The sequence below is a fragment of the Chelonia mydas genome, chromosome 9 (assembly GCF_015237465.2).
Source record: "Chelonia mydas isolate rCheMyd1 chromosome 9, rCheMyd1.pri.v2, whole genome shotgun sequence".
NCBI classification, from domain to species: domain Eukaryota; kingdom Metazoa; phylum Chordata; order Testudines; family Cheloniidae; genus Chelonia; species Chelonia mydas.
Window position 1 is genome coordinate 95,959,070 of NC_057855.1, and position 26,986 is coordinate 95,986,055.

Below are 26,986 nucleotides of genomic sequence, written 5' to 3' on the forward strand. Positions count from 1 at the left end.
GCCCCCTTCCCCGCTGGCGGCTGCATCCGGGACTCGCCGTCGCGTTCGAGGCGGTGACGTCACTTATATAAAGGCCTGCAGCGCCTTTGTTCGCTCTCTCATTGCGCAGTTGCAGCTCGGTCTGCGAGGACGGGAACTGGAGGGGAGGTGAGCGCCGGCCGGCGGGACAGGCGGGAACGGAACGGAGCGGGAGAGGAGAGCAGGGCAGGAAAGGAGACGCCGAAGGGAGAGGGAAGAAGGGTTTTTTTTGGAGGGGGCCAGGTCCCGAGGTTCCGTCGGGGAGTTAAACTTCCTCCCGCTCTGGAGTGGGGTGGCCGGGCACTCGCTGCGGTTTGGCGCCGCGCCCGCCTGGTCGCTGGATTCTCGGGGTGTCCAACCGCGTGAGGAGCGGCGGCCGCCATTTTAGGTGTCGGGCAGTTTTCGGGTCCCGCTGGGTGGGCCTCGCGGCGTGTGTGTGTGTGTACACGCGCGCTCGCTGTGGGGAGGGGCGCGGCTCTTTGTTGCGTTTGGGGTGGCTCGATGCCGGGTAGACACACGTGGTCTGGTAGTTCCCAGTTCAGCTGCTGCGGCGACCCGCCTCTCCGGTAGGAGATTATCCGCGCCAAAGGTGGCCGCCATTTTGTGGTAGCGTCGCGAGACTGTTGAGGGTCTAACGCTCCTATCCCCCCGCCCCCTCCGCTTTGCCTGGGGCTCACGCGCCTCTGCCTTTGTGACTGGCTGCGGATCCCGCGTGCTCTCGTCTCCCCGGCCTCATTGTGGCTGCCGAGCCCTCGGTATTCCGGGGGGGGGGGGAGGGGGTGCGCTCTGGTTTTCCCGCCACTGGAGTTAGGGGGGGCGGCGGGTGAAGCAGCGTTGGCACATTCCTCCCCGGCTGCTGAGGCCCATCTGCCCTACAGTCGCGATTTACACCCGGCCCCTGGAGCGGCGTGGAAGGGCCAGCCTAATAGAAACATGTTGAAAAATGCACCCTGGCTTCCCGACTAGGCTTGAACAGTTTGGAAATAAGAGCTAGCCGGCCTGAAGCGAATTACTCTGGGATTGTTTTGCATCGTTTGAAACGTAGCTGCAGGGTCCTGTTTCTTTTCCTCTGGTAAAGGATTTTGCTTTGTTTCCATAGGATTTAAAAATTGCTCCTTCTGCCCATAAAACATTATTCCTACATCATGTGTAGTCAGTTAGAGCAGGGCTTATTATCGTCTCCTCAGCGCTGCCCCCCCCGTTTCTGTATCCCGGCACTGTATTTTATAGCATGGCTTCCTTCTAGATTTATTCAAATTATATAGGTTCATTTGTTAGAAATACTATTAGGGTGCTAATTGTGAATATCGTTTTGTAAAATTGATGCTGTATTCTGTGTCCAGCTATCTCATTCTTTCATACAAATGATGGTCTCTGTTTGTTTCTCACTCAGAAACTGTTTCTAACTGACTTGGTTAGAAGTCACTCTTATATGGTGAGGAAGGAGAGGGAGGGTGTGTGTTGAAATACTTTCTGGAGTTCACAACTTCTTACAAAAAGAGAATTAAAGTTTTTTCTCAAATCTAGTGCTGTCATGTCTCACTAATAGAACTTATGTTTAATAGGTCCTACTAGAATCAAAATGGTTGAAGCGGATCGTCCTGGGAAACTGTTCATTGGTGGACTGAATACAGAGACAAATGAGAAAGCTCTTGAGGCTGTATTTGGCAAATATGGGCGCATTGTGGAAGGTAAAAATAAAATTTTTAAATAGATACTAACTAAAAGTTGTGCTGTGATGAATCTTATGGCATTGATCAGCTGAAATGATATTGCTCTCATAGTCCTCTAAGAAGTTCTGAGCACATTGTAAGGGGTAGGTTATGCTGTAAGACTTCTGAAAAATAGAATAACATTTAGGTTTATATTTACAGTTCTTTTGATGAAGGATCGTGAAACCAACAAATCCAGAGGATTTGCTTTTGTCACATTTGAGAGCCCAGCAGATGCAAAGGATGCTGCCAGAGATATGAATGGAAAGGTATGATCTCCGTTTGATAAATCATGCTTGTTCTAACACTACTACAGTGCAGTGTCAATATTAATTATTTGAACTAAATAGCAGTGTGCTTTACAAACTAGATTTGTATTAAGATCTGAGAGACAAGTCCTACTGTAACAAATGACCAAATTTCTTTTCTGCTGCTAAACTTACAAATGCTGAATATAATCTTTGCTAACCCTGTAGAACTGGCATTTATTAAAGCTTCTCTTCCTGTCCCAGGATATGAGGATGCGGGGTGGGGGTGGGAAGATTTCTGCTCAGGAGAATAAGAGGGAAGTTAATTTATGTATCTTTGAGAATCAGCTAAAAACTCAATCTGAAAGGCATCCTTTTTGTTACACAAATTCTTTATCCTATCTGTTTGTAAGGCCAAAAGCTACATAACTCTAATCAAAGTCTAAATTTGATTATAAACAGCATCTACTTTACTGAATTGATTCAAATATAATTTCTTAATTTGGAAGGATGGGAGCTTGTTATATTGACATATTTTGATAAATATGAAGTTAAAGAAAAACAGTTCCATTTGTTTTTGGAACTTGAGACAGTTACTCAAGTCTTTTAGTGTTGTTCCTGCTTAGAGGATATAGATAAAAGATATCTGCTTATTAAGCACACTCCTAAATTTATCAAATAGGTACCAGATGCGTGATAAGGAAAGTGGCTTGCCAGCTAACTCATTCAATAGTAGTAACAGCCATGATTGCATCTGTGCTCTTTTCTCAAATCTGGCAATTTAACTAGGAACAGTAACTTTTGATGATAGGAAAGGACTGAATTGCTTCATTTAAACTGATATGCAAATAATGTAGCTATGCATTGTCAGCTTTTTATGAAATAAGTGAAAAGGCCCAGAGTAGTAATGGGGATACATAGCCTTTGATCTGTAGGTCACAGGCTAGTATGTAGTCCCGGGTGGTATTGCAAATTTGATTGCAGTTGTGTTCTAAGTGGGAGATGTCGGCTGTTGCTGACCAGCATCACAGCCCTCCTTTTTTGCAGCCTCTTAAGCTCTGAACAACTATGTAGCAGGACTGAATTTACTTTTTCTTTGGAGGTGTCCCCTTTAAATCAATTGACACATTGGTGGGGCAGTTGAAGAAGCTTGTATTGATATTACTTGTCTTCCATAGCTAGAGTCCTTTAGTTGTCATTTGGCACTCTTCGCTATTTGGTTTATACTCAATCACTTGAAATGTTTTGAGTGCATATCTTAAAGTGTGATTTAAGCATTATATTTTGCAGTGTTTCAATAGGTCTTTAGTAAGTATCTAGGGAATCCTGGGAATGGAACATCAATGTGCTGGTAGTGTTCTTAGTTAAAACATTTAATTTCAGCAAAGCTCTCTTAAGCCTTGCCTTATGTTGTCTCACAGTGAGAATCAAATACAAACAGTAAAAGCTAGCTATAGCATGGTGTGCGGTCAAACTGTTTGAACATGTGTTCTTGGTGCCCATGCCCAACTTAGTGTTACAATAACTTGTGCCACCATTTCAGAGATGAGCAGTCTTTCTGAGTCAGTTTACAGTCATGTGACTTAGAAGGCAGTCGGTCTCTTACTGACTTGTAGACAGTTCCTTAAAGGTGCTATTCCAGGATTTACCTCAAAATATGCATGTTACTGTAATACTGAGAATTATGTAGCACAATTCTAAAGTCCTCTTAAATACTGTTTAAACCAGAGTGGCTTGGAATAATTTGTGCTTTAACTGCTGAGGCACTAGAGATTAGTGACTGGCTGAGAGGATTTGATCATTAGACAACGTGTGTAGAGTACTATTCTAAAACTGCTCTTAAAACAAAATGATCTTATTTTAGGTCTTCTGTATTACGGTATAAGGTTGGCCACACTTGGAATTTTTAGAACAAATGCCCAGTGTATTAGCTAAAATAGTGGCTTGTTTATATAATATTTAATTGTATTTCTTTGAGATTTGTGCATACTATTTTAGAATGCACCTCCTGCATCACTGAACTCTTGGAACCTTTATAAAGTGGTGCCTTTTGGGTTGTATGAGCACCCTCTCAATGCCCATAATGTTCTGAAGGGTGGTCCTAAGTGTCCAACAGCCTTTGATTCCTTCTTCCTGTGGTAAACTGCAGATGCATGGGGTGGAGGTCCTTACATGGGAAATCTTTAAAAACTTTAGATTTTTAATAGTAGCTTGCTTAGTTTCTGGGCCACAGAACAGTTAAAATATTTGCATCTGCTTAAATTTGGATCCACCGCATTCTGGGTCAATCATGGTCAATCCTAGAGGAAAACCGAGGTAAAGTGGTACCTTCTGTGCGGCTTGCTTTTTTTATATAAAGAGGGAGACAAAAGGTGTAAGTGAGACATGTATTGTATTGGACCAATTTCTTTTTGGTGACAGACATTACCTCACCCACCTTCTCTCTAATATCCTGGGGCCAATACAACTACCACACTGCATCCTTCATCTTTTAGTCATTTGAATGTTGTGGAAGATATCCAGATGCTGGGGTTCTGTAATGCTATTCCTCTACACCTTAGGTCAGAAAAGACACATGCATTTCTCCAGGGTTTCTATAGGATAGAGCTCCCATGAGCCAGAGCCTTGTTCCCATAAAGGGGCCTCTTCAGTTCCATGGTTTCCTAAAGTGGGAAAGCAACAGAAATTTTCTAAATAGGAAGTAGCAGCTTAAACCAGGTACAGATTGTTAGGATACAGCAAGACTGACCTCTGGAAAAAAAAATTAAACCAGGTCTCTAGTAAGTTATTGGCTGACCCCCTCCTAGCCAAAGGAAGCGTGGGAGTTCTGTGCTTTTGGTTCTTTCTATCATCTCAAGTCCAAGTCTTCCTAACAGCACAAAAGAGAGCACAACACTTCAGATTGATCAAGTTATTCTGCCTTTTACACTCTTACTTCTAATAAATCTCAAGTTTGATAGTTGCTGGGAGTCAAGATAGCTTTGCTTTGTTCTCTGTTGGGGATAGGTGATTCTCATCCTTGTGGAGTGAAATTACCACGGATCACTGGGTTTGGGCTGCCATTTGGTCCATATGAGATTGAGTTCCATCCTGTGGTGCCTCCTAGCTTCTTTCCTATAAGTTTTCAGAGATCCCTCACATGATCTGCTATTCAGGATAAAACTGAGTTCTCTAATAAGGATGGATGTCAAAAGAAGCAGTACAGTTCAAGCAGTACAGAAGAAATTATTTCATAGATGCTTCATCATTCTGAAGAGTGTCTTCATCCTGTAATGGATTTAAGGAAACTGAACAGTTACATCAGAGTTCAAATTATGTGTAGTATCACAAGCTTTTATCCCTATTTTTTCACTCTGAAACGGATTCAGGCATAAAGCGCATACTTTTACGCTGTAGTCAGATTAGCTCACAAAGTACCATTGCCTCCTCATAGATGGTGATCACTACAGATAAACCCTTCTCTGGAACTATCCTTGGCTCTATTAGCCAAGGCTTTTCTATTAAGGAAGGCATTTGCCAGATGGTCGTAATGAAGGTGCTCACAGTGCAGTTTTCCTGAGATCATGGTGAACATGATCTCCATGATCTTTCAAGGACACTTCCAGTCACACATTTATGATTCTAAGTATGACCTCTGCCTACCTGCGGAGGAGATCCTTGCATCAGTGGTTGTTAGTGCTATACAGTCCAAATATAGGTGACTTGGGTATAGTGTTTATTATTTTACTGAAGGCTGTCCTAGAGTCATCAGTGGGCTGATAGGTCTTTCTAGTACCAACTGTTGCAGATGCATTCAGTTTGGTCTGAGAAAGTGGACTGTTCATGGTCAATAAAACATGTGGAAAGCCAAACTCTGTATAAGAGTGTCTGGTTGGAAAGCCATCAAGTGAACTTGAAAATCCTTTCTGCCTTTCAATCAAGGACCACATAATACAAAGTGTCAGGACAGTATGAGAGCCTGGTGTTATGATAGCAAGTGCTCATTTCTAGCTGCTCTATCAGGAAACAATGGACCTGGACCTGTTACCTTGTTAATAATGAAAGTATTTACAGTTTTTTGCATCCCTGCCCATTTTGGCTAATTGAAGTTGAAGTCAGACTACAGAAACAGTTATCAATGAGCAATATAAGAAGAATGACATGTCTATTAAATGCCTGCCAATGCACAAACTAATCCATTGACATCTTATGCTTTAGCTAGCATGGTGTTACCTGAAGGTTTTAGGCATTAATAGCTCACCTTGGTTCTGTTTCTTGGAAATCTTTATAGCTGTTGTCCAAGGGTAATTCTTTAATCCTCACTTAATTAGAACCTTCCCAGTCAACCATTTATAGGGTTATACTGATTGCCCGTTCCCAGCTGCCGTGTAGGTAGTACACCAGCAACTGTAGTTCTTTGGTGGGTCAGCACCTGTATGGCTTTTATAACCATGGCTCTGAACATCAGTATTTGTTGCAGAGTATCTAGAGACCAGATCCCTATTCTAGGCACTGCACAAACTAGTAAGGTGATCGCTGCCCCCAAAAAGTTTATAAATTTAAGCTTAATACATGATCCAACTGTTGGATGTGCTGTGTTCATAAGGGTGTCTTGGGCCCAGCAAGCGAAAAGGTGTTAGTAAAACCCTTGTTCTGCGGATACAACACTAAACAGTTAAAGGTGGTTTGGGGTTTTACATCAAGTTATTGTTGGCTGCCATTGTAGTAACCACTATTTAAATTTCTGACCTTTTATGGACACAAGAGGAGAAAGGGAAATACTTTAATTATTTTAACTTTAAGGCTTTAAAATTAAGGCTTTTATTTTTAATTCTTGTTTTTCAGCTGTAGTCTCCTTTTTATAGAGTAGACCCTTGTTTGAGCTTTCCCAGAAGGCACTAAAGATTATAGTAGCTGTCTAATCCCAAAAAGACTGTTCGTTAGATTGTCTTGAGCTGTTGGAATTAAATTCTGTTTGTTTTACAATCAAACAAGAAGTTTATTCATATGTAGGAAAAATAAAAGCAAAGATAAAATAATGCAGCTTGTGTCACTAATGCTTGTTTTCTTCACTTGCATCCTAGCTGCTGGTAAAGCACAGGCTCTGCACATTATCCTATTAGTTACTTTAAGACCTTTGCAAACTTACTAGCATTGGACTGTCCCAGGCACTTGTAGCTGGCCTTTTTGATCACAGGTTCACAGCACCTGCTGCAGAAGGTGGTGATATCTTGGCTGAGTAAGCCAGGCTTTCAATGAACAGAAAGCAAAAAGATAGGAAAGAAGTAACGTGGGGAAGGAAAACCACACATTAGGGAGTTAGGTGATAACAGGCACTTAAAGCTTGCATTCCAGGTATTCAGAATTTCTAAATGCCAGATGGTCAATGAGGTATTTTGGTATCAGGACAGCAAAAGCACAAAAGTGTCAGGAATCTACAATGAGCCGGGAGAATGGTCATGATGAAGCTTGCTCCTTCCAGTCTTTGTTTTAGTGACCTTCACACAAACTATGTCCAAGAAGCGATGGCATCCTCATGCAATTGAAACTAACCAATCAAAACACTTGCTTCCATTTCTAGAATATTTCAGCTCATCATGACAACTGATGGCTTTTCCATGTGCCTTGAAGATGCCTTGTCATAATATTTCTAACTTAAACAATCCAGTTTACCAGTGTTTGTGTCTCCAGCTTGTATCCAATGGACTGAGTTGGACTCTTGGGTAACTTAAGACTACAGGCTTCTGCACAACACAAGCTATGGGAGAGTGCTTGTACTGCACCACTGGGAACTAATTTCTATAAAGCTTCAAAGCTGCGGGCGATAAGGGGGTGTCACCACCTACAGGCATCTCTTTCCTTGTGAACAATGGCCTTAGAATCACTAACTGCAGAAAGGGAGAACTAAAATAATCGAGTTGATTCTCTTTAATGAGATGTTGTATTTAGCACAGTAATCCTAACTATTTTTGTCCTTTTTGAGTTCTGGGCAGAGTAGATGTTCGGAAACCTAAATAACACATACCTTTCACAGAGCCTGCAGTCTTGGTAGATAGGCTCAAATCCTTTAAGGATCTTGACTCTTTGATTCCAAAACTTGTGATAACCCAGCACATAATAGGCTGGTAACAAAGCAGCTGTAAAACTTAGAGTTTACTTGTTGAATATATTGAACATTGAGCTTGTATTATGGCCACACAAGGCACCCATTTCTGTAGAGCCATGCCTTTAAATCTAGATCTAGAATCAGCTCTTGCTTTTTAAAAAAAGAAAAAAAATCTATAGTGGTTTCAGAGAACCTTGAAAACAACATAAACTGTCTGTCATCTTTTTGAGTAGGTAGCCTGATGCAATAGTGCAAAGGTATCAACTGCCCAGTTCATTGTTAATTCTGAAACTGCCTTTAGTTTTCATGCCAACTTTAATTTAGTTCACGGCTGATCATCTTCGCAGAAACATCAAGTGAATGCGTCCAGCTGCCTTCCCATGTGCCAAAAGCTCCAGCTGACAAACCTTAAGCTTCATCCCTGGAACTTCTGATGCCACTATAGTTTGGTACAAAAATCCTGTGGCTTACTGAAACTGGAGAGAGTAGTACATACATAGCACATATTTAAAACAGATGTATGTTCTAAGTTAAACTCAACAGAAATACCAGAGTTCCAATTTCTGAAATTGCTGCAGATTTCCATTAAGTGCCACTGGAACAAAGGACCTTCCTGTAGAACTTATTCCTTCTGAGTACATTCCCAGTTGTTTATACTGGTATGCTGAAGATTCAGAGCTGTTCCAGAATTACAGACCTACTTAATTTATAATGTAAAAGCCCAGTAACAGTGAAGCTGAACATAAGAGTGGCTCTACTGGGTCAGACCAATGGTCCATCTAGCCCAGTTGCTTATTTAAGACATAGAAGCATAACTGAGCACTGAGTAAAGCAGCTTCTCTTTTTAGTCATTAGATGGGAAAGCAATTAAAGTGGAACAAGCAACCAAGCCATCCTTTGAAAGTGGTGGTAGACGTGGGCCACCACCCCCTCCAAGAAGCAGAGGTCCTCCCAGGGGCCTTAGAGGTGGAAGAGGCGGAAGTGGAGCAAGAGGACCACCTTCAAGAGGGAGTCACTTGGGTATGTATTTACATATCTGATAATACTTGGACAACATGGAAGACCATCAGATTTGGAAGGTGACAATATCCCTCTGAAAAATCAAGCCACTGAATAAAGTATTCCTTGTTTTTAAATTAAAAACAGATGAAAATGTGCACTCTGCAGTTGAGTCAAATTATTGGCTCAGTAATTAGACTTAAACCTTCTAGTGTGTGAGGGTTCCTTTCTGCATATAGCATTCTGCTTGACTTTTGGCTCAAACAGAAAGCAAAACTCCTCCCTTGCAAGCGAGGAAGGAAGCTTTTTGGTGTCCTGGTTTGAAAGTCATCTTGCAGCTGGGAAAAAGGTGAACGCTTTGCAGTCTTACTGCCAGAAGACAAAACTCAATAAACAATAGCTGCTGACTTCAGGGATTGATCCTTTGAGGGTCAAGCTTAATTATCTGGCAAGATAGGGATCTGCAAACTTTGAGCACTGCTTGTTTAATATAGCACTGTTTAGAGCTGTAGGTTTTAGAAGAGATACTTGACTGGTTATCCTTTGATGTAGAAAACGTTAGAGTAGCACACAAGATTTTGTTAGTGTTTGTCTGGATACTGGACTAAAATGAAGCAAGCTGCTTTCTTAATCGGAGAAGCAAGTAGCCCCTTATCTGGGGTGTAGTTGAATCAAAACAGCCAGAAAGCAGTTCTATGAGGTCTGTATAGTGGGTCCTGCACAACCTCCAGGGTAGGATGTGGTCAAATCTGCTTTTAGGCTGCTCTGTTCCTTATTTGGCCACAATATCTGGAAGCAGTGGACCTGTGCATTATCTAGGCTACGTGACCATGTAATCTGATTTACGTTACTCTTCCTCCTTTGGTCACACTGCATCTTTTATTCCTGACTGGGGCTTCCCAGATTTGACCGCTGTACCAAAAAAAGGGCCATTATGGAATCTCAGGGAGCATGCATGTGGCCAGAGTGTTACAGTTCTTCTCCACTTGTCTCCAAGTTCTTCCTACAGACTTCTGCTCTGGCTTGGTGGTACTGATTTGCCACTGCTTAAGCATCTCAAATTTTAGCCCTTTAACCTGCAGGAATATAAAAAATGGCTTATCTAGATCTTCCCATAAATGATCGGTTGACTGACTCTTTACCTTTTTAGGTTCTTCGAGGGGGCCACTTCCAATGAAGAGGGGGCCACCTCCACGAAGTGGTGGACCTCCACCCAAAAGATCTGCACCTTCAGGGCCAGTGCGTAGCAGTAGTGGAATGGGAGGGAGAGGTAAGGAGTTGTTCAGTGTGTTTCTTTTTGGTCGTCTGGAATAACGAGGCTGGATTTATTCGTGCCTGTAACAAATCACCAATGACTTTAAATCAGATTCATTTTTTTGTTAGCATAATGTTTATGCTTGTATAGCTATTGTCTCCATGTGAGCAAAACTTTCAGATCTGTGACTTTTTAAAGATGTTCCTCTACTGCTGTGTTTTAGTTTTGGGTAACAGAGCCATGAAACAGTATTGCACTGAATGCAGACTATAGCAAAGTGATGTCCTAAATAACTCTGAACTATGCTGTTAATACAACTTTGGATTGAGGAACTTCCTCTGCAGCAGCTGTCCTTCATACTTGCTTCATTTTTAAACAGTTGATTTACGTGAATTGTACTTCTTTAAAGCTCCTGTATCACGTGGAAGAGACAGCTATGGTGGTCCTCCACGCAGAGAGCCAATGCCATCACGGAGAGATGTCTACATGTCACCAAGAGATGATGGTTATAGTACAAAAGACAGGTAAAGTTAATGCATTATAGTTAAAGCTTAATACCAGGGTCCTGATTTCTTATTTTGCCTGCAAAGAATTATGCTCACCTATGAGGAGCTGGTTGAGAATTTGAAAGTGGAGGGTAGCTTAGGTGAAAAAGTGATCATGAAATGGTATAGTTCTTGATTTTAAGGAATGGTAGGAGGGAGAACAGCACAATAAAGCTAATGGGTTTCAAGAAGGTAGACTTCAGCAAACTCAGGCAGTTGGTAGGTAAGATCCCATGGGAAGCAAGTCTAAAGGGAAAACAGTTCGAGTTAGCAGTTTTTTCAGAGAGACTTTATTAAGGGCACAAAAGCAAACTATCCCACTGCATAGGAAAGATAGAAGTATGGTAAGAGACCACCCTGGCTTAACTATGAAATCTTCAATGATCTGAAACTCAGAGTCACACAAAAAGTGGAAACTAGGTCAAATTACAAAGGATGAATATAACCAAATAACGCGAGTATGTAGGGACAAAATTAGAAAGGCCAAGGCACAAAATGAGATTAAATTAGCTAGAGACATGAAGGGTAACAATAAAGCATTCTAGAAATACATTAGAAGCAAGAGGAAGACCAAGGACAGGGTAGGCCCATTACACAATGATGGTGAGGGAGAACAATAACAAAATGTGGAAATGGTGGAAGTCCTAAATGACTGTTTCAGCTTTCACCAGAAAGGTTAGTAGCAATCGGGCGTCTAACATGTGAATACCAGGGAAAATGAATTAGGATCAGAAGCTAAAGTAGGGACAGAACAAGTTAAAAATTACCTAGACAAGTTAGATGTCCAAGGCACCAAAGCCTGATGAAATACATCCTAGAATACTTAAGGAGCTAACTGAGGAGATATCTAAGACATTAGCAATTATCTTTGAAAAGTCATGGAAGAAGAGATTGTTTCCAGAGGACTGCAAAAGGGCAAATGTTAGTGCCCATCTATAAAAAGGAAAATAAGGACAACCTGGGGAATTTCAGACCAATCAGTTTACCTTCAGTACCTGGACAGATAATGGAGCAAATAATTAAGTAATCAACTTGCAGATAAGGTGATAAGTAACAGCATGGATTACAAAGCATGTCAGACTAATGTAATGGCTTTCTTTGACAGGGTAACAAGTCTTGTGGATGGGGGGGTGGGGCGAGTGGTAGATGTGGTATATTTTGACTTTAAGGCTTTTGATACTGTCACATGACCTTCTCAGAAACAAACTAGGGAAATACACTGTAGATGGGTGCATAACTAGTTGGAAAACCATTCCAGAGAGTACCTTAGTTATCAGTGATTCACATTCAATCTGGGAGGCCATATTGAATGGGCTCCCGCAGGGTTCCTTTCTGGGTCATGTTCTGTTCAGCATCTTCATCAGTGGTTTAGATAATGGCATAGAGAGTAAACTTACAAAGTTTGCGGACAATACCAAGCTGGGAGCAAGTGCTCTGGAGGATAGGATTAAAATTCAAAATGATCTGGATAAACTGGAGAAATGGTCTGAAGTAAATAGGATGAAATTCAATAAGGAAAAATGCAAAGTACTCCAGTTAGGAAGGAACAATTGCACACATGCAAAATGGGAAATGACTGCCTAAGAAGGACTTCTGTGGAAAGTGATCTGGTGGTCATAGTGGATTACAAGCGAAATATAAGTCAACAGTGTAACACAGTTTAGGGGGGCGGGAAGCAAATATTCTAGTATGTATTAGCAGGAGTGTTGTAAACCAGACACAAGAAATAATTCCTCCACTCTACTCCATGCTGATCAGTCCTGAAGTGGAGTATTCTGTCCAGTTCTGGGCGCCACATTTTGGGAAAGATGTGGACAAATTGAAGGAAGTCCAGAGAAGAGCAACAAAATTGATTAAAGGTCTAGAAAACATGGCCTATGAGGGAAGACTGAAAAAATTGGGGTTGTTTAGTCTGGAGAAGAGAAGACTGAGAGGTGACATAACAGTTTTCAAGTACATACAAGGCTGTGAGGAGGAGGAGGGAGGAAAAATCGCAGCAAGGGCGGAATAGGTTGGACATTAGGAAAAGCTTCCTGTCAGGGTGGTTAAGCACTGGAATAAATTGCCTAGGGAGGTTGTGGAATCCCCATCATTGGAGATTTTTAAGAGCAGGTTAGACAAACAACTGTCAGGGATGGTCTAAATAATACTTAATCCTGCCACGAGTGCACGGGACTGGACTAGATGACCTTTCAAGGTCCCTTCCACCCCTATGATTCTAAGATACCTCATTAATATGACTATCACTTTTTTCTAGTTATTCAAGTAGAGATTATCCAAGTTCCAGGGATACAAGAGATTATGCTCCACCTCCAAGAGATTATGCATACCGTGATTATGGTCATTCCAGCTCACGTGATGAGTACCCCTCTAGAGGATACAGGTACCTAGCATTATATTTTTCTCAGCTTCAGTCACACTCTGTCACAACACTGATTTGTAGTAAGTCTCAGCAGTTTTTCTTCTTATAGTGATCGTGATGGCTATGGTGGTGGACGCGATAGAGACTATTCAGATCATCCAAGTGGAGGCTCTTACAGAGATTCGTATGAGAGCTATGGTAAGGACCCATTTTGAGGATATCGTAGCAGAGTTTGTAAAGGCTTCCTAATCCTGATTTACTAGGCTGCTTGCATTTAAGGGGGAATGTCACACTCAGTTTTCTCCCCACAGTGAAAGTGAGAATGCAATTATTAGTTTATTTAACAAGATGATCAAATGATTACCATAACCTAACGAAGCAAAGTCTACAGTTCAGAATTGCGACTATCACTGGAAAATATGGCTGAGTTTCTTCTCTAAAAATAACAAGTTGTTCTGGAATATCCCCCAAAAGAGCCTGCTTGAAATAAACACCGTCTTCAGTCCTTTCAAACAGTCTTTAAATTCATTCGCTGCCTGATACACGGCCCCCACTATAAATGTCCCAACATGGCAGATTATATTAAAAAGTTTCAATTCGTACAAAAAAGTAACAGTAAACTTTAGTGCAGCAATTCTGTAAATTCAGATTTAAATTGTTATATATAACTTATAGTGTTGCCATATTACCTGACCATTGACCCTGCAGGTAACTCACGTAGTGCTCCACCTGCACGAGGGCCCCCGCCATCTTATGGTGGAAGCAGTCGCTATGATGATTACGGCAGTACACGAGATGGATATGGAAGTCGAGAAAGTTATTCAAGCAGCAGAAGTGATGTCTACTCAAGTGGTCGTGATCGTGTTGGAAGACAAGACAGAGGTCTTCCCCCTTCCATGGAAAGGGGTTACCCTCCTCCCCGTGATTCATACAGCAGTTCAAGCCGCGGAGCACCCAGAGGTGGTGGCCGTGGAGGAAGCCGATCTGATAGGGGTGGAGGCAGAAGCAGATACTGAAAAACAATCATAAACTTTTGGACCAAGACAGATTACTTCTCACAAACCCAAGTGGAAGTTGTTCTATCTTTACTACCAGAGGACTACTAAAAGGAAAAGTTGTTCTTACCTTTTTTTTATTGTTGCCTGTTAAGTTTCCCCCTCCATGATTTTTATGCTTTTGTGAGGAAAAGTTAAAACAATGTTTAATTTCATTTCAAAATTGTTAACATTTCTTTCAAAAAGCAGATGTTAAATGTATAAAAGTTGAGCTGTGTACTAGTGTTGTAACTTTCAAAGTAAAAGTTTCCCTGAAATGCCACACTTCCCATCTGATTTTCCTCATGAATGGAACAAGCAGTTCTAAGATCTTCCACACAACATCTAGCCATCTAAAATGGAGATGGATCGTTCTACACATTCAAACTCTCATTCTAAACAAATTAGTTACTTGTGGTTGGAGGGTGGTGGGGATGTGCCACATTAAAATTTCAGTTTCCTCTTGATTCTGAAATCACACAATATTCCCAGATCAAAATTTCTTCAGATCCTTGTGTAAAGAAAAAATCAGGATTCCATTCAGTCACTAAACCAGAAACAGCAAATGGATAATGCTGAGCATACTTTGCCTTCCTACTGTTTTGCTGGGAATTTGCAAGGACCTCTCCCCCAAAATAAACCATTTACATGTAATAAGTCAACTACAGAATACTGTAAATAAAAGGTTTGACCAGTTCCATCAAAGAAGCTACAAAACGATGCTTACTCATACTGTTTCAAATTTTTGCAACTCTGTGTAGTGTCTCACTTTTAAAGGACCATCTTTGATTCCAAAGGCAAATGGAGAAAATAAGATAAGCAAAGAAGTCTTTCTCTCCAACTTCTCAAAGGCTTATGACTTCATAAAAACAAGTGAATCTTTCAGCATTCCACAACAGATTTAAAGCATCAAATGCCTGTGAAACAGCAAAGATGGGTAAGCAAAGCAAACTAGTTTTTCAGTCTGTCAAAATTGAACCAAATTACCTTCCTCTTAGTACAGTAAGACATGCTGTACGTCATGGCAATGGAAGTGCTTTCTGTATTTAAAACAGTATCTTATGGAAAAGCAATGCTGGAAAGCATTAGAAGTCTTCCAAATTCAACATTTCTTCTTATGGATATAAAGCATGTATGGCATCAATTTTGAAACTAAAGCATTTAAGAATGCAGCTCGTAGACACAATGTTTTGCAAAGTAGGGTTGGGAGGGGAAATTCTATGCCCAGTATGTTTCATTGAAGACACTTAAAACAAGCTGCATATACTATATTTCTAACAAATATTAAAATCCTGATGAAATCAGGAATTGGCTTAGATTGCCAAATATATCAGCTCGGATATTGGGCATTTTCAAGCAAGCCATTGCAAACTTGACGTTTAGTTGGATGCCTGACTTTATTTTAGTTTTGTGAAACTGCATTATATGGGGAAATTCTAGTACAAGTGGCAGAACCTGTGGTGAGTTGTCATGTCGCAGGTAGAGCCATGAAGTTCAAAAGATGCTCTTGAATATAGTAGACTTGAAGACCTCCAACTAAAAAAAACCTTGTTACTACTCTAGTCCTCAAAATAAATTTGCCGTTCATCTTATGGATTTAACATGGCAGTGCACCATTGGAAAGGAATGAGAATCCATAAGCCATGCAACCTATCACTAAGCCATTCCAGTCCATTCCAAGCCAGTGAACCTTCCACCACTTAAAGAGAAGTAGTAGAACTTGAAACACATTAATCTGCAAACCCAAGCTTGTGACTTTTCTGGGACCGGGACAGTTATAGGTTGGATAACCATTTTAAGTCTGTTCTAGCTCTGTCATATCTGTTTTAATTGTTGCAGGTTGATTACCTTCAAAGGCATGATGGTCCGAGGTACAGTTCTGACACGTCTGCATGGATAAGTGACAGCAGCTGTAACAGTAGGAAAGGTAAATTTTTATAATAGCACTGTAACTTTACAGAAATTTCCTTTTTTTCCATGCTCAAACTTTTGATCTCACTTTTGGGGTGGGGGATGGAAACCGTGCCTTTTTCTGTGCTTGAAAGCAAAACTTCTAGGATGTTTGAACAGAGGTTTAGCAGGTTGGGAAGTGGCAAGGATGACTGGGAGGGACTTAGACAAGGCCTCTGTGTATGCATTTGGGCCACGTGAGATGCACTAGCTCGGTTAAGAGTTCAGTAAAGAGTAGTTAAACTAGCACAAACTGCTGTATAGATGCTTATTTTGGTTTTTGAGTTCACTTTTTTAGCTTTAATTTAAATTTACTCCTGAGCTAACGAAGCTAAGCCAACATAAGCCTGTTTTAAAAGAAAATGGCCATGCTGCTTTTGCAGTTTAACTTTAATTTTTAACCAGTGCCATCTTCTTTAGGGAGATTTGATCCAAAATTATATGACTGAGTTTAATTTAATATCTAAAGATCTTTTGAGTTTGCTTTTGCTGAGGTTCTCCGACTAAACTGTGGAACAACAAACAAATGAAGCAAAACAACTCAAGTTCTGTAGGTCATTTTCTTATTGTTTAGCATAACAGAGCCTACCTCTATCACATCAGTGCACATTCCCTTTAATCAGGGGCCCAGCAGGCACAGGAACAGATGTTTCCAGTTTGCTGAGACAACTGCATAAGGATGAAAGGCTCACTGAAACAAATACCTTCCCCCAAAAAGCATAAAAGCGGATGGATTATTGCTCTAACACAATTTTTTCCAAAAAGTCTCCAACCAAACAGTTGCAAAGATATTAGTTAACTTGGATCCTTAGTGTACTTCAAAACCTAACCTAAAGCATAGAAAAGATGGGACATTCCCATTCAAAATAAACTACATGAAAAATCTATACTCTAAAAGAGAACCTGCAGAAAACATTGGCTTCTTGTTTGCTCTCTCAAATGCTGCTTTTAAAAAACTGAAATAGGGAAGCAGGTACTGCCTTGTGCATGTTACTTTCACTATTCATTTTAGGAAAGTTTTTTGGAGGATTTTTAGCTGACAGTTGTGACTTACTGTGTTGGGTGTGTTCACATTTTTGTTGTGTTGGAATTGCCTTTGAAAAGTACAGCGCCCAGGGGATTACATAGCTTCTCAGTTCCCTATCAGAATGTTACAATGTTGCTTTGTAATTTATCTTGACTACTTAAAGCTATTTTGACAGGAGGAAAATATTTACTATCTAGGGTACACTATTAATTTAGAACTTTGTTTTACTCTAGGATTTGTTCCTGCACTAATTTACTCTTTCCCACTACCTGTCTAGGACAGTATAATGGATGCAACAAAAAGTTGTGGCCAGCCCACATTCCTATTCCTCATATCCCTTATATATATAAAATGTGACTCCGGAAAAGTAAAATTAATTAAAAGATCTCCATTTCGATTTGCTGTTAGGACCAGTATTAACATCTCTAAGCCAGTGGTTCTCAACCTTTCTACATTAATTCAGGAGTCTTTGTAAGCAAGTAATTTTTAAGTGAGGTGAAACTTGGGGTATACAAGACAAAGTCAGACCTAAAAATACTAGTGTCTCAGCACACTATTACAGAAAAATTGCTTGCTTTCTCATTACCATATAATTATAAAATCAATTTGAATATAAATATTTTACATTTCAGTGTATAGAGCGGTATAAACAAGTAATTGTCTGCATGAAATTCTAGCTTGTACTGACTTCACTAGTGCTTTTCTTATAGCTTACTGTAAAACTAGGTAAATATCTAGATGACTTGATATACGCCCTGGAAGACCTCTGCATACCCCCTGGTTGAGAACCACTGCTCTAAACCACTACCAACTGGAGCCCAGGTCAGAGTTAAGGTACATCTGGGAACTGGGAGACCCAATTTTATTACCAGATTGGTTACAGGTGATCTTTGTGGCATTGTACAAACCACTTAATTTCAGCTTTGGTTTCCTTACCTATAAAAGTTACCAACCTCACAGTGGTAAATGGCTAAGCTGTTTGTCAAGTGCTCTGAAATCCTCTTGTGGAAGGTTTAGTACAGAATTAACTTTATCTGAGTCCAGGGCTCAAAAAAAATCTGGCCAGTGGCAAATAAGAAGACAGATTTCTAGCCTTAATGGCTGTTAATAAAATCATCCAAAATAAATCAGAGTAGGATGGCAGAATCTGGAAAAAATACTCAACTGCTGCTTCATTTTGTGGTGCATCTCTAGTGTGAGACTGACATTTAAGTATGTTTCAGTGACGGTAATTCCACACCTGGCGGGTGAACAAACTCTTAAATTGACACTGTTTAGGAAAGCTTACAAATGTCAGCAAAGGTAGACATTGATCCTTCCCTATACATTACTCACCTCCTCAAACTTCTGCTTCTGACATTAAGAGGCAGACTTCTTTCCTTGCTGAGTCCTCTTTCCCACTTGCATCAGTGAGGGGACTGGAGAGTTGAAGAGATGGTATGTTTATTTCTTCTAGGGGCTAGGGAAGGTGAAGCTTAATATACAAAAAGCCAGAGTCTTGATCAGAACATGAATTCCCCAATCAAGAGTAAATAGCCAAGTAAGTGGTGCAGCTTGGACTGCTTGCCAGGCTTTTGCCAAGGCATCTTGCTGGTAGAGCTCACTTCTCCATCTTTCAAATCATCTGGCTTAATAGATGTAATTCTCTAGCTATATTAGATGTATTACAAAAATTGTCATGCCCTGGTAGAGTTCAGTTACTGCAATGAGCAGTTCTACTTTTGGCAATTGAACAAGCTCCTAATGTTTTGGATAATTGTGCTGCTGCTTATGTCAAATATCTTGACTTATCTCGTGTGTACTGGACCAGTTGTAATTCAAAAGATGTTACACTTAAGCATCGTGTGAGGTCTGCTGCACCCTGCTGTAGATTTAATATACACAATTTACACTCATACACCTTATTTTCCTAATTCTTTCCTCCAAGAATGGCAGCTGTGCTAATGGAGGAAACCATTGCAATGGGCATTAATGCAACAAGTCATTTGCCTCTACTTTGAAACAATTTTCTTATAAACAGTGTCTTGATCCAGCTGATATACTCCTCACTCCTTGTAGTCATGTTTGTCCCAGAATGCACTGGTATTCTAATATGGTCCTAATGTTGCAGGGAGCCGAAGTCACTTGCTGATCAAGTACAGATCATTTCATGAGCGGGAAGTGAATTAGTAGAGGGACATGTAGCTGCAATGTTTTTGTTCCCACGGTTGCATCACCAGTTCAGTTTGGTCTGAAAGCTTTGTCCTATTTGTTTGTTAGTTCAGTAAGTTATAATGTTTGCGCATTCCAGATACAATTAGTGTAAGAGCTGTGCATGTCTTGGGGCACACTCAAATGTTCCAACCTAGTGGGTTTTGCCATCGTCTCTTCTAGTGTGAAAAGGGTGCTGAAGAGCATTTAGCTTCTTGTAGTTTCTTCTCCGGTTTAGGCTAGACTTCATTACCTCACTGTTTTGCAATACACAATGTACTAACACATTTCCTTTCTTCAGTTACAGAGTGACTGGAAGAAAGCGGTGGAACAATGGATGCGTATTGGGAAATCTAAGGATAACTAGTGCAACACAAATTTTAACCACCTCTAAAAGTGGTCTTGGCCAGCAAGCATTCAGTGTGTGCAGATGTTAATGTTAGCTTTGAAGAAAAAGGTGTTAATTGCCATTTTAGAGCTGTTCTCATTGAAGCATGAAAGGTTACTAATGGGAACATCTGAGAGGAGCATCTCCTTTATAGATGAAAAGTGTGAACTAAGTGGTGGTTGTCTGGCTTTTGTAACGGTCCACTTCCAAGAAGTAAGCATGGGTGTCATGTTGATGCTGCAGCAGAACAAACATTCCTGTGCTACTGTTAGGCCTTGTCTACGCTGCAGTCTCTTATCCGGAAAAGGCAGCCTTTTTTCAGCAAAACAGAGCAGGTGCAAACACTGCAATGCCACTTTTGGTGACAACTCTTCAGTTTTGGCGGCAAAGTTAAAGCAACAAAGTGTCAGTGTAGATGCTGCTGTTCATTATATTGGCAGTACTGGCCTTCCCCAGTATCTTTCAATGCCTGCCATGACTGCTCTGCTCACTGTTTGGAACTCTGCTGCCCTGCACGCATGTGCCCCTCCTCTTTCAAAGCTCCAGGAAGTTCTGGAATTTCTGACATTGAGAGCTCTGGCAGCAAAGAGCAAATCATTAATGTGGAATGCTGCTGTCTCCTGTACTAGGAACATAGAGGCAGGTGTGTGCGTGTGGAAAAGTGCTGTGCTGTACAGAGCCAGGTGGGAGCTAGAGGGAGGGTGTCTCCGTGCCTGAGGACTGGCTGCTTCTAGCAGCTGTCTGAACTTAAAGACAGCATGCCGACATACTCCCACTCTCCCGATACACTTCAGTTGAAAAACAGATGGCAATCTAGTAGGATGCCCAAGGAACCATGAGCTTGAGGAACCTGCATCGTGTGATGCTGTACCTGCCCCATGAGACATTGCAAATCCTTCCAAAAGCACCCTGTGGCGGGTTGCACAGTGGATAGCTACCCATAGTGCACTGCTCTCTGTGTCAGTGCAAGAGCTGCTAGTGTGGATGTGCTCAGCTGACACAAGGAGCATAGCATGGACGCACAACAGCAATTTAATGGGAGTGGCATAACTTTTGTTGATAAAACTGTATTGTCGACAGCCTTAGTGAACAGTTTGCGGAAACTGTCCCTCTGAGCTGAAAATGGAATAAGTTACTTAAGCAAAAGCAGCTGCCCACTTTGCCCACTCAGTGGTGGGGTGGGGGGAGGACTTGCAAACGCAAGAACCGTTTTTGTTTCACTGTTTTCTGCATAGGCAACTTAATTTTCCAACCTTTAAATCTTTTTTGGGGGTAGGAGTCGGAGAGTCAGAGACAATATTCATGAACCTAAAATGAGGTGTAGAGGACTTCTGGGGAATATTCAAATCCATCCTTGGAGTTATTGGTGCCCTTGTACCAGCTAGCATCTTTCATAAATGATTACTTCAAATGTGATCCTTCTAAGATAGAGATAATTAGTTTGTATGGAATCTTGTCTTTAAGTACATCTTTAGGTCGTCTGTATTGCATTTGTACTCTGTATTACACATGTTTATTGCTTATTTTGCCAATATATGGTAGAAGTGAAATCCAGTTTTCAAGCATCAGTAATCCTATATGCCATCCCTCATCTTTCTCATTGGTGAAGATGCAGTGTCATGGTTAATAAACTTTACATTGACTGAATGTGTGATAGATGCAAAGTGGTGTAAGTGAAGCAGGTAGCTTCAGTTTACAAATTCGGTCATTGAAAATGTTTGTGCCTGTCTGGACAGCTAGGTCAGAGATAAAGTATGGCTTGAAATGAAGATACTAACTTTCTGTGTGTGAAGTACTGTACACATTTGAGTTCAACACTGCATTTTAACTAGATCCTACAGAAACAACTGAAGCTGTATGTTCATTCAATTGGGGTGGGGGGACCTAACCCTAAAACTTAAAGGTGACTGGCAGGATTGTTAAGCAAAATATCCACCTAGTGTTTATCCTGTGCGCCCAAACTCCAATGTGTGTGTTCCCTCGTGCCCAGTATCTACCTCCTAAAAATCCAGCTTCCCCCCACTTCTGCCGGTGATCTAGGTAATGTGGATGCAAAAAATTTTCACTCTGCTTTCAGCTAGGCTGGGAGTTTAGTGATTAGTGTGTCGAAGTTCTGGATGGTGGACTTAGCTTTGAGTCTACATAATTTGTAGTAAGAGTGCTGCTGTAGAGTTTTAGGTCCTTGGGTTGTAGACTTCTATATTGATATGGACATTAAAGGTGCACAACTCCTGGAATATTAAACAAAATCCAGTTTTTTGCTTGGAATAGTTCTGATCTTTGATGGGAAGTGGCTAGTTACATATAATACAATGAACCTTTGTACTATGTACATTAGAAGTAATTCTCTTCTAAATTCTGATGCTAGTCTTCGCATTTCATAATTGTTAAGCAAGTGTAAGGTTAATGGAACTCTTGAAGTGTCTGATTTAGAACACATTAACTACCGAATAATACCTCAGTTTAGTTCTGTACCTGCCTCTATTCTTCTACATGTTTTCTTTAGTTATGTAAAGCTTTCCCAATTCCCACATGTTCTCTTTATATTATGGTCAGTTTTGTCAAACAGTCTTAATGAATGAATAGCTGTACCACACCCCTTTCAATTCACTTTGTCAGCTGACCACCAAAATCAGCCCGATGGACTCTTGATTATGTCCAGTAGCTGTGTTTTCAGTACTCAGGATTCTGCTACCAAAGAATCCATATCACTAGTTTAGGTGAGCAACTTGAGGCGTGCCGGTGGGGCTTCCTTTGCTAGCACTCATGAGCACTCATGGAAAGATAAAGGTGACACACTCATCACTAATTTTTAAATCTTTGCCTTAAGTCTTTCGGGCTGCCTTTATATATCATGAAAGAAAGGGCACCAGTTTATTTTTCTCTGCACAGTTTAGCTTTCAGACTTTATTAATTCAGGGTCAGATTTATTTTTTAAAAAATGCAGTTGCATCCAAATAACCATGAAGGAATGGCTGCTTATTCAGGCAATCATGGTAATTGTGGATGCAGATTAGGCATTAAAAAAAATAAACTCGTGGGGTCCACAAAAAACCCATGGCACTGCTGTGCTCCCCCCTTCAAAAAAAAGTTTATTTTTTAAAATATTAAGTGTCTAGGTCCCTGGGGATGCATTTCCTCAAATGTAAAATCTAGTTTGGGAATATTAACTCTGGAGAAATAATTACAGCTAGGTATTTTTCCTTTTGATGAACATGTTTAAGATAGACTGAACATCTTTTTGAAAGGCATTTATAATTATCTAAACCAGGGGAGCTTGTATTTTTGTCAGTTGGTGTCTTAGTAGATTGATGAGCATTTTCAGGTTACCTTAAGTTCCAAATACAGGTATTTGGAGGAAGAAAAAATGTCTTAACACCAAAGATTAAAAACTGATGCAAATAATTGTACTGTGTTAAACTTAAATACTACACAGTTGTCCATAAGAGATAAAAATAAAATATAAAACTCAGGATCACACGTCTGTGAGAGAGAGGCCTTGTAATGGGCTACAAATTTGAAGCCTGCAGTACATGTTTATATGGCAATAAGCATGTGATTAAATTTTACTGTTTTTGCACTTTAGATTGTGAGCTTGTTCATGTGCTCCAATATTGATACTACTGCACCTGCTTTTGCTATTGCACATCTCCAACAGCTGCCATCTTTTTAAGTATCCTCTCAAACATGTTTCCATCTAATCTTTCCCCTACTAATGTGTTAAACAATTATTAGGGTTAAAATACTTCATGTCTTCCTGCTTACTGCAGTGTGTTGCCTTACAGCTTACTGGCTAAATAGGGCTGTTGATTAGGAAGTAAATTCAAGCCATCTTTAAAATAATCCATAGGGGGAGTCACTGACTAATGTTATCCTCAAACTCTTAGCTGGTGTGCCTTTCTAAAATTGTCTAGCTGTCAGTGCTGGAAAAATTAATCTTGAAAATGCAAACCAGTTGTAAACTATTGCATTGATGCCTGCCATCGTCTGCAGGCAGCCTGAAACAGCTGAGTGTTGTGAAATGCTCCACTCCATGTTCAGTGTGAATTCAAATGTTTTGATTATAAAAATCAGCCATTATTATTCATTGCTCATGTCTTTAGAAAAGACATCTAGTTTAATGTGCTTATCCAAAACTGCCACACCTTTAGGTGTCAAAAGCCTCTGCCTGCCAAAACAGAAGGTTCTGATAACTTCTTTGGCAGGTCTATACTACAGGCCTATATCTGTGTAACTATGTAGTTTGAGCAATATCGTTCTACCAACCTAACCCCCTGTGGAGACAGCGCTATGTCAAGGAGAGAGCTCCTGTCAACATAGTTGCCACCCCTTGAGGTGGATGATTAACAACACCAATGGGAGCTCTCAGGCACAGTGCAGTTGCGCCCTGTGCCACTGTAGCATTGTACATGAAGACAAGTCCTTTCATGCAGCTAGGTGTTGTCATTGGAAAAACAGTAGGAATAGTTTAGAAAAAATTGGGACTCAGTACATATTTTTAAAATACATTTCATACCCAATTCAGTAAATAAAAACCCTCTGATCTGAAGTTGCTGCAGAACTTCTACTTGTGTGCTGAAGAATTCAGACTTGCAAGCTGTGTGAGGTGCCCAGCTGGTTGTAGTCCTGTTGAAAGTCCCAGGATTAATGTGGTAGACTGGTATTGGATGCTTGTGCAAAATTGCCCACAAATTGGAAAAATTGCGTTTAGCTAACCAAGTTTTGTTTCAAAATGAAGTTGGTTTCAGGAAAGTGTTGTGTCCCTTTAACTCACATGTTTCAGAGTAACAGCCGTGTTAGTCTGTATTCGTAAAAAGAAAAGGAGTACTTGTGGCACCTTAGAGACTAACCAGTTTATTTGAGCATGAGCTTTCGTGAGCTACAGCTCACTTCATCGGATGCATAGCATATCGTGGAAACTGCAGTTATGCACGATATGCTATGCATCCGATGAAGTGAGCTGTAGCTCACGAAAGCTCATGCTCAAATAAACTGGTTAGTCTCTAAGGTGTGCCACAAGTACTCCTTTTCTTTTAACTCACATGTAAGCCAGCAGGCTGTGCAGGAATATAGGCTACAATTTTCAGAAGGGATTGTGGACGTGTGGGGGGGTTGCTCAATTTGTAACACATTATGGGGGGTTGATTTTTTAGAAGTGCTGAGGACTTTCATGAAAGTTGGGCATTGTTTGTACATTAGACACCCAAAACCACTAGTCATCTGTGAAAGTCTTGGCTGCTGCTTAATGGTTCTGGGGCTGTTATCAGAAGATTTTGAAAAATAAAATAACAGGAAATGGAATAACCATTTAAAATTGAGACGATCACAAGAGGCAATAGAATGGGGCTTTATTCCTGTGGAGAACCCCACTTTTGAAAAGATGGGGAGTCTGAACTCACGTTAGAAGTTCGTCTATAGTAGAAATGTATAGTTACTGAAATACCTGCCCACTCTCCTACCATGAAAATGCCACTTCATTGGATGCATATAGTGGGGAGATTTTATATACACAGAGAATATGAAACAATGGGTGTTACCATACAGACTGTAACAAGAGTGATCAAGAAAGGATACAGACTAATGCGGCTGCTACTCTGAAATCTGAGAATAGACTCCCACATTGTCAGCTAAACAGGAAAGGAGGTACAAGTTCCACATGCAGAAATGGTCATGCAATTGTGTATCTGCAATTGCTTGGGTAACTAGAGGCACATATTTGCTAAGGTCACACTTTCCCTGAAAATGGCACCTGTAGTAGTAGGTCTCAAACTGTCCATTAGTAATTAAAACTTTATTTTCAAATAGAGCTTATTCCTTCTGAGTGTTTCTCCCCAGCTGAGCTGTCAGTTACTGTTTTGAAGGAGATAGAAGTATCCAGCTGACCATTTCTGACTGACGCTTGGTGAGCCAGATTTCCTCTGCCATTGGGAAGCATGAACTTGTTACTGAATAGGATGCGGGTTCTGGCTCTGCTGGTACAAGCTCTGAAGAGAACTATGAAGAGAACAGAAGAAAGGACAGTTGCCCTGTTCTAAATTACTACAAGCTCTTACGCTAATAGAATGGGCTTTACTCAGGGCCATCCTTAGGATTTATGGGGCCCTACACAGTATTATTAAATGCCTGCAGACCCCCAGAAGAACCCCCCTCCCCGCCACCATTGTTGACACACACTGAGCTTTGTATGCAGCAGACGCTGCAGCAGCCTGGGGTGGGAGGGAGGGACAAGGCAGCAAAGTATACTGAGCCGTCCAGCCTGCCTCACGGTGGCGAAGAACAACAGTTCCCTGCAGAAACCCCCAAAACCTCTCCCTCATGCAGAATGCACTGTGCTGACACATTCAGTTCTGTGAATATGGCCCCTGCCTAAGGAGACTGCAGTGTGCGCTGGGTGTGCAGGAGCCAACCTGCTGTTCTGGTGGTGCCCCAAATTTTTGGGTTCCGTATGCAGCCTCTTATGCTATGTATGCCTAAGAATGGTCCTGGCTTTACTTTGTCCTAGATCTGTCCTGGGAAGGAGGGATAGCTTGGTGGTTTGAGCATTGGCTTGCTAAACCCAGGGTTGTGAGTTCAATCCTTGAGGGAGCCATTTAGGGATCTGGGGCTTGGTCTTTCTTTGAGCAGGCGGTTGGACTAGATGACCTCCTGAGGTCTCTTCCAACCGTGATATTCTATGTGAGTTCTTTATGCACACTGCAACTTTTAACTTTCCAAAGTACAGTGGAGTAGTTCATATGTGTTTTAGTATGGTGTGTCCTGAGTAGAACTTGTTGAAAATTGTTTAAACTCTTGTTTCCAGTGGAAAGTGTGCTTTCTTCTATGTTGTTTTGTGAAACTTCGTATTCTTATCAGTATTTTTATCTAAAATGTTCATTTATCATTTTTCTGTGCTCAGAATAACTTCAACAGTGATATTTTTAACAAGGGGTGTGTGTGTGTGTGTACACGGAGGGGAGGGCAGAAGAAATCTCACCATATGGCTAAACTGCCTGAAAAGCTCGTATTTCAGATTTTGAAAATGGAAAGATTCCATGTGTTCTATAAACACTTTTTATGTAAGATTTGTAAAAATTGTCTCTCAAAAAATAAAGTTATTTAAAGTTTTATTGATTTTTTTTCAATTAAATTTTCAATCTCTTAATTGTTGACAGCAGTCCTGATTCTGCACACACT

The 26,986-nt window shown here is 40.8% G+C and overlaps 1 protein-coding gene and 1 non-coding gene across 3 annotated transcripts; both read left to right on the plus strand.

Annotated features, from left to right (window-relative positions):
• RBMX (RNA binding motif protein X-linked) lies at nt 1-26,917 on the plus strand. 2 transcript variants are annotated; one of them, XM_043522972.1, is made up of 11 exons: nt 140-1,090; nt 1,584-1,709; nt 1,893-1,999; nt 8,912-9,083; nt 10,213-10,332; nt 10,727-10,841; nt 13,120-13,245; nt 13,334-13,422; nt 13,933-15,195; nt 16,098-16,185; nt 19,727-26,917. In XM_043522972.1, exons 2-9 carry the CDS (start codon nt 1,601-1,603, stop codon nt 14,238-14,240), a joined length of 1,146 nt encoding a protein of 381 aa, XP_043378907.1. In that variant the 5' UTR covers nt 140-1,090; nt 1,584-1,600; the 3' UTR covers nt 14,241-15,195; nt 16,098-16,185; nt 19,727-26,917. The 2 variants fall into 2 exon arrangements, with proteins under 2 accessions (XP_043378906.1, XP_043378907.1); XM_043522971.1 differs by having other exon boundaries at nt 1-147; nt 13,933-16,185.
• LOC114021474 lies at nt 1,751-1,824 on the plus strand. The gene has a single exon (XR_003566022.1). It is a non-coding gene; the product is annotated as a small nucleolar RNA SNORD61 (small nucleolar RNA).
• Nucleotides 26,918-26,986: the final 69 nt, after the last annotated feature.

Excerpts from the sequence above, each read along its gene's own strand:
- RBMX (XM_043522971.1), top strand. The coding sequence starts at position 1,601 with ATGGTTGAAGCGGATCGTCCTGGGAAACTGTTCATTGGTGGACTGAAT. Across the intron at positions 2,000-8,911 it reads CCAGAGATATGAATGGAAAG|TCATTAGATGGGAAAGCAAT; the intron begins GTATGATCTCCG and ends TTCTCTTTTTAG. Across the intron at positions 13,246-13,333 it reads TACCCCTCTAGAGGATACAG|TGATCGTGATGGCTATGGTG; the intron begins GTACCTAGCATT and ends TTCTTCTTATAG.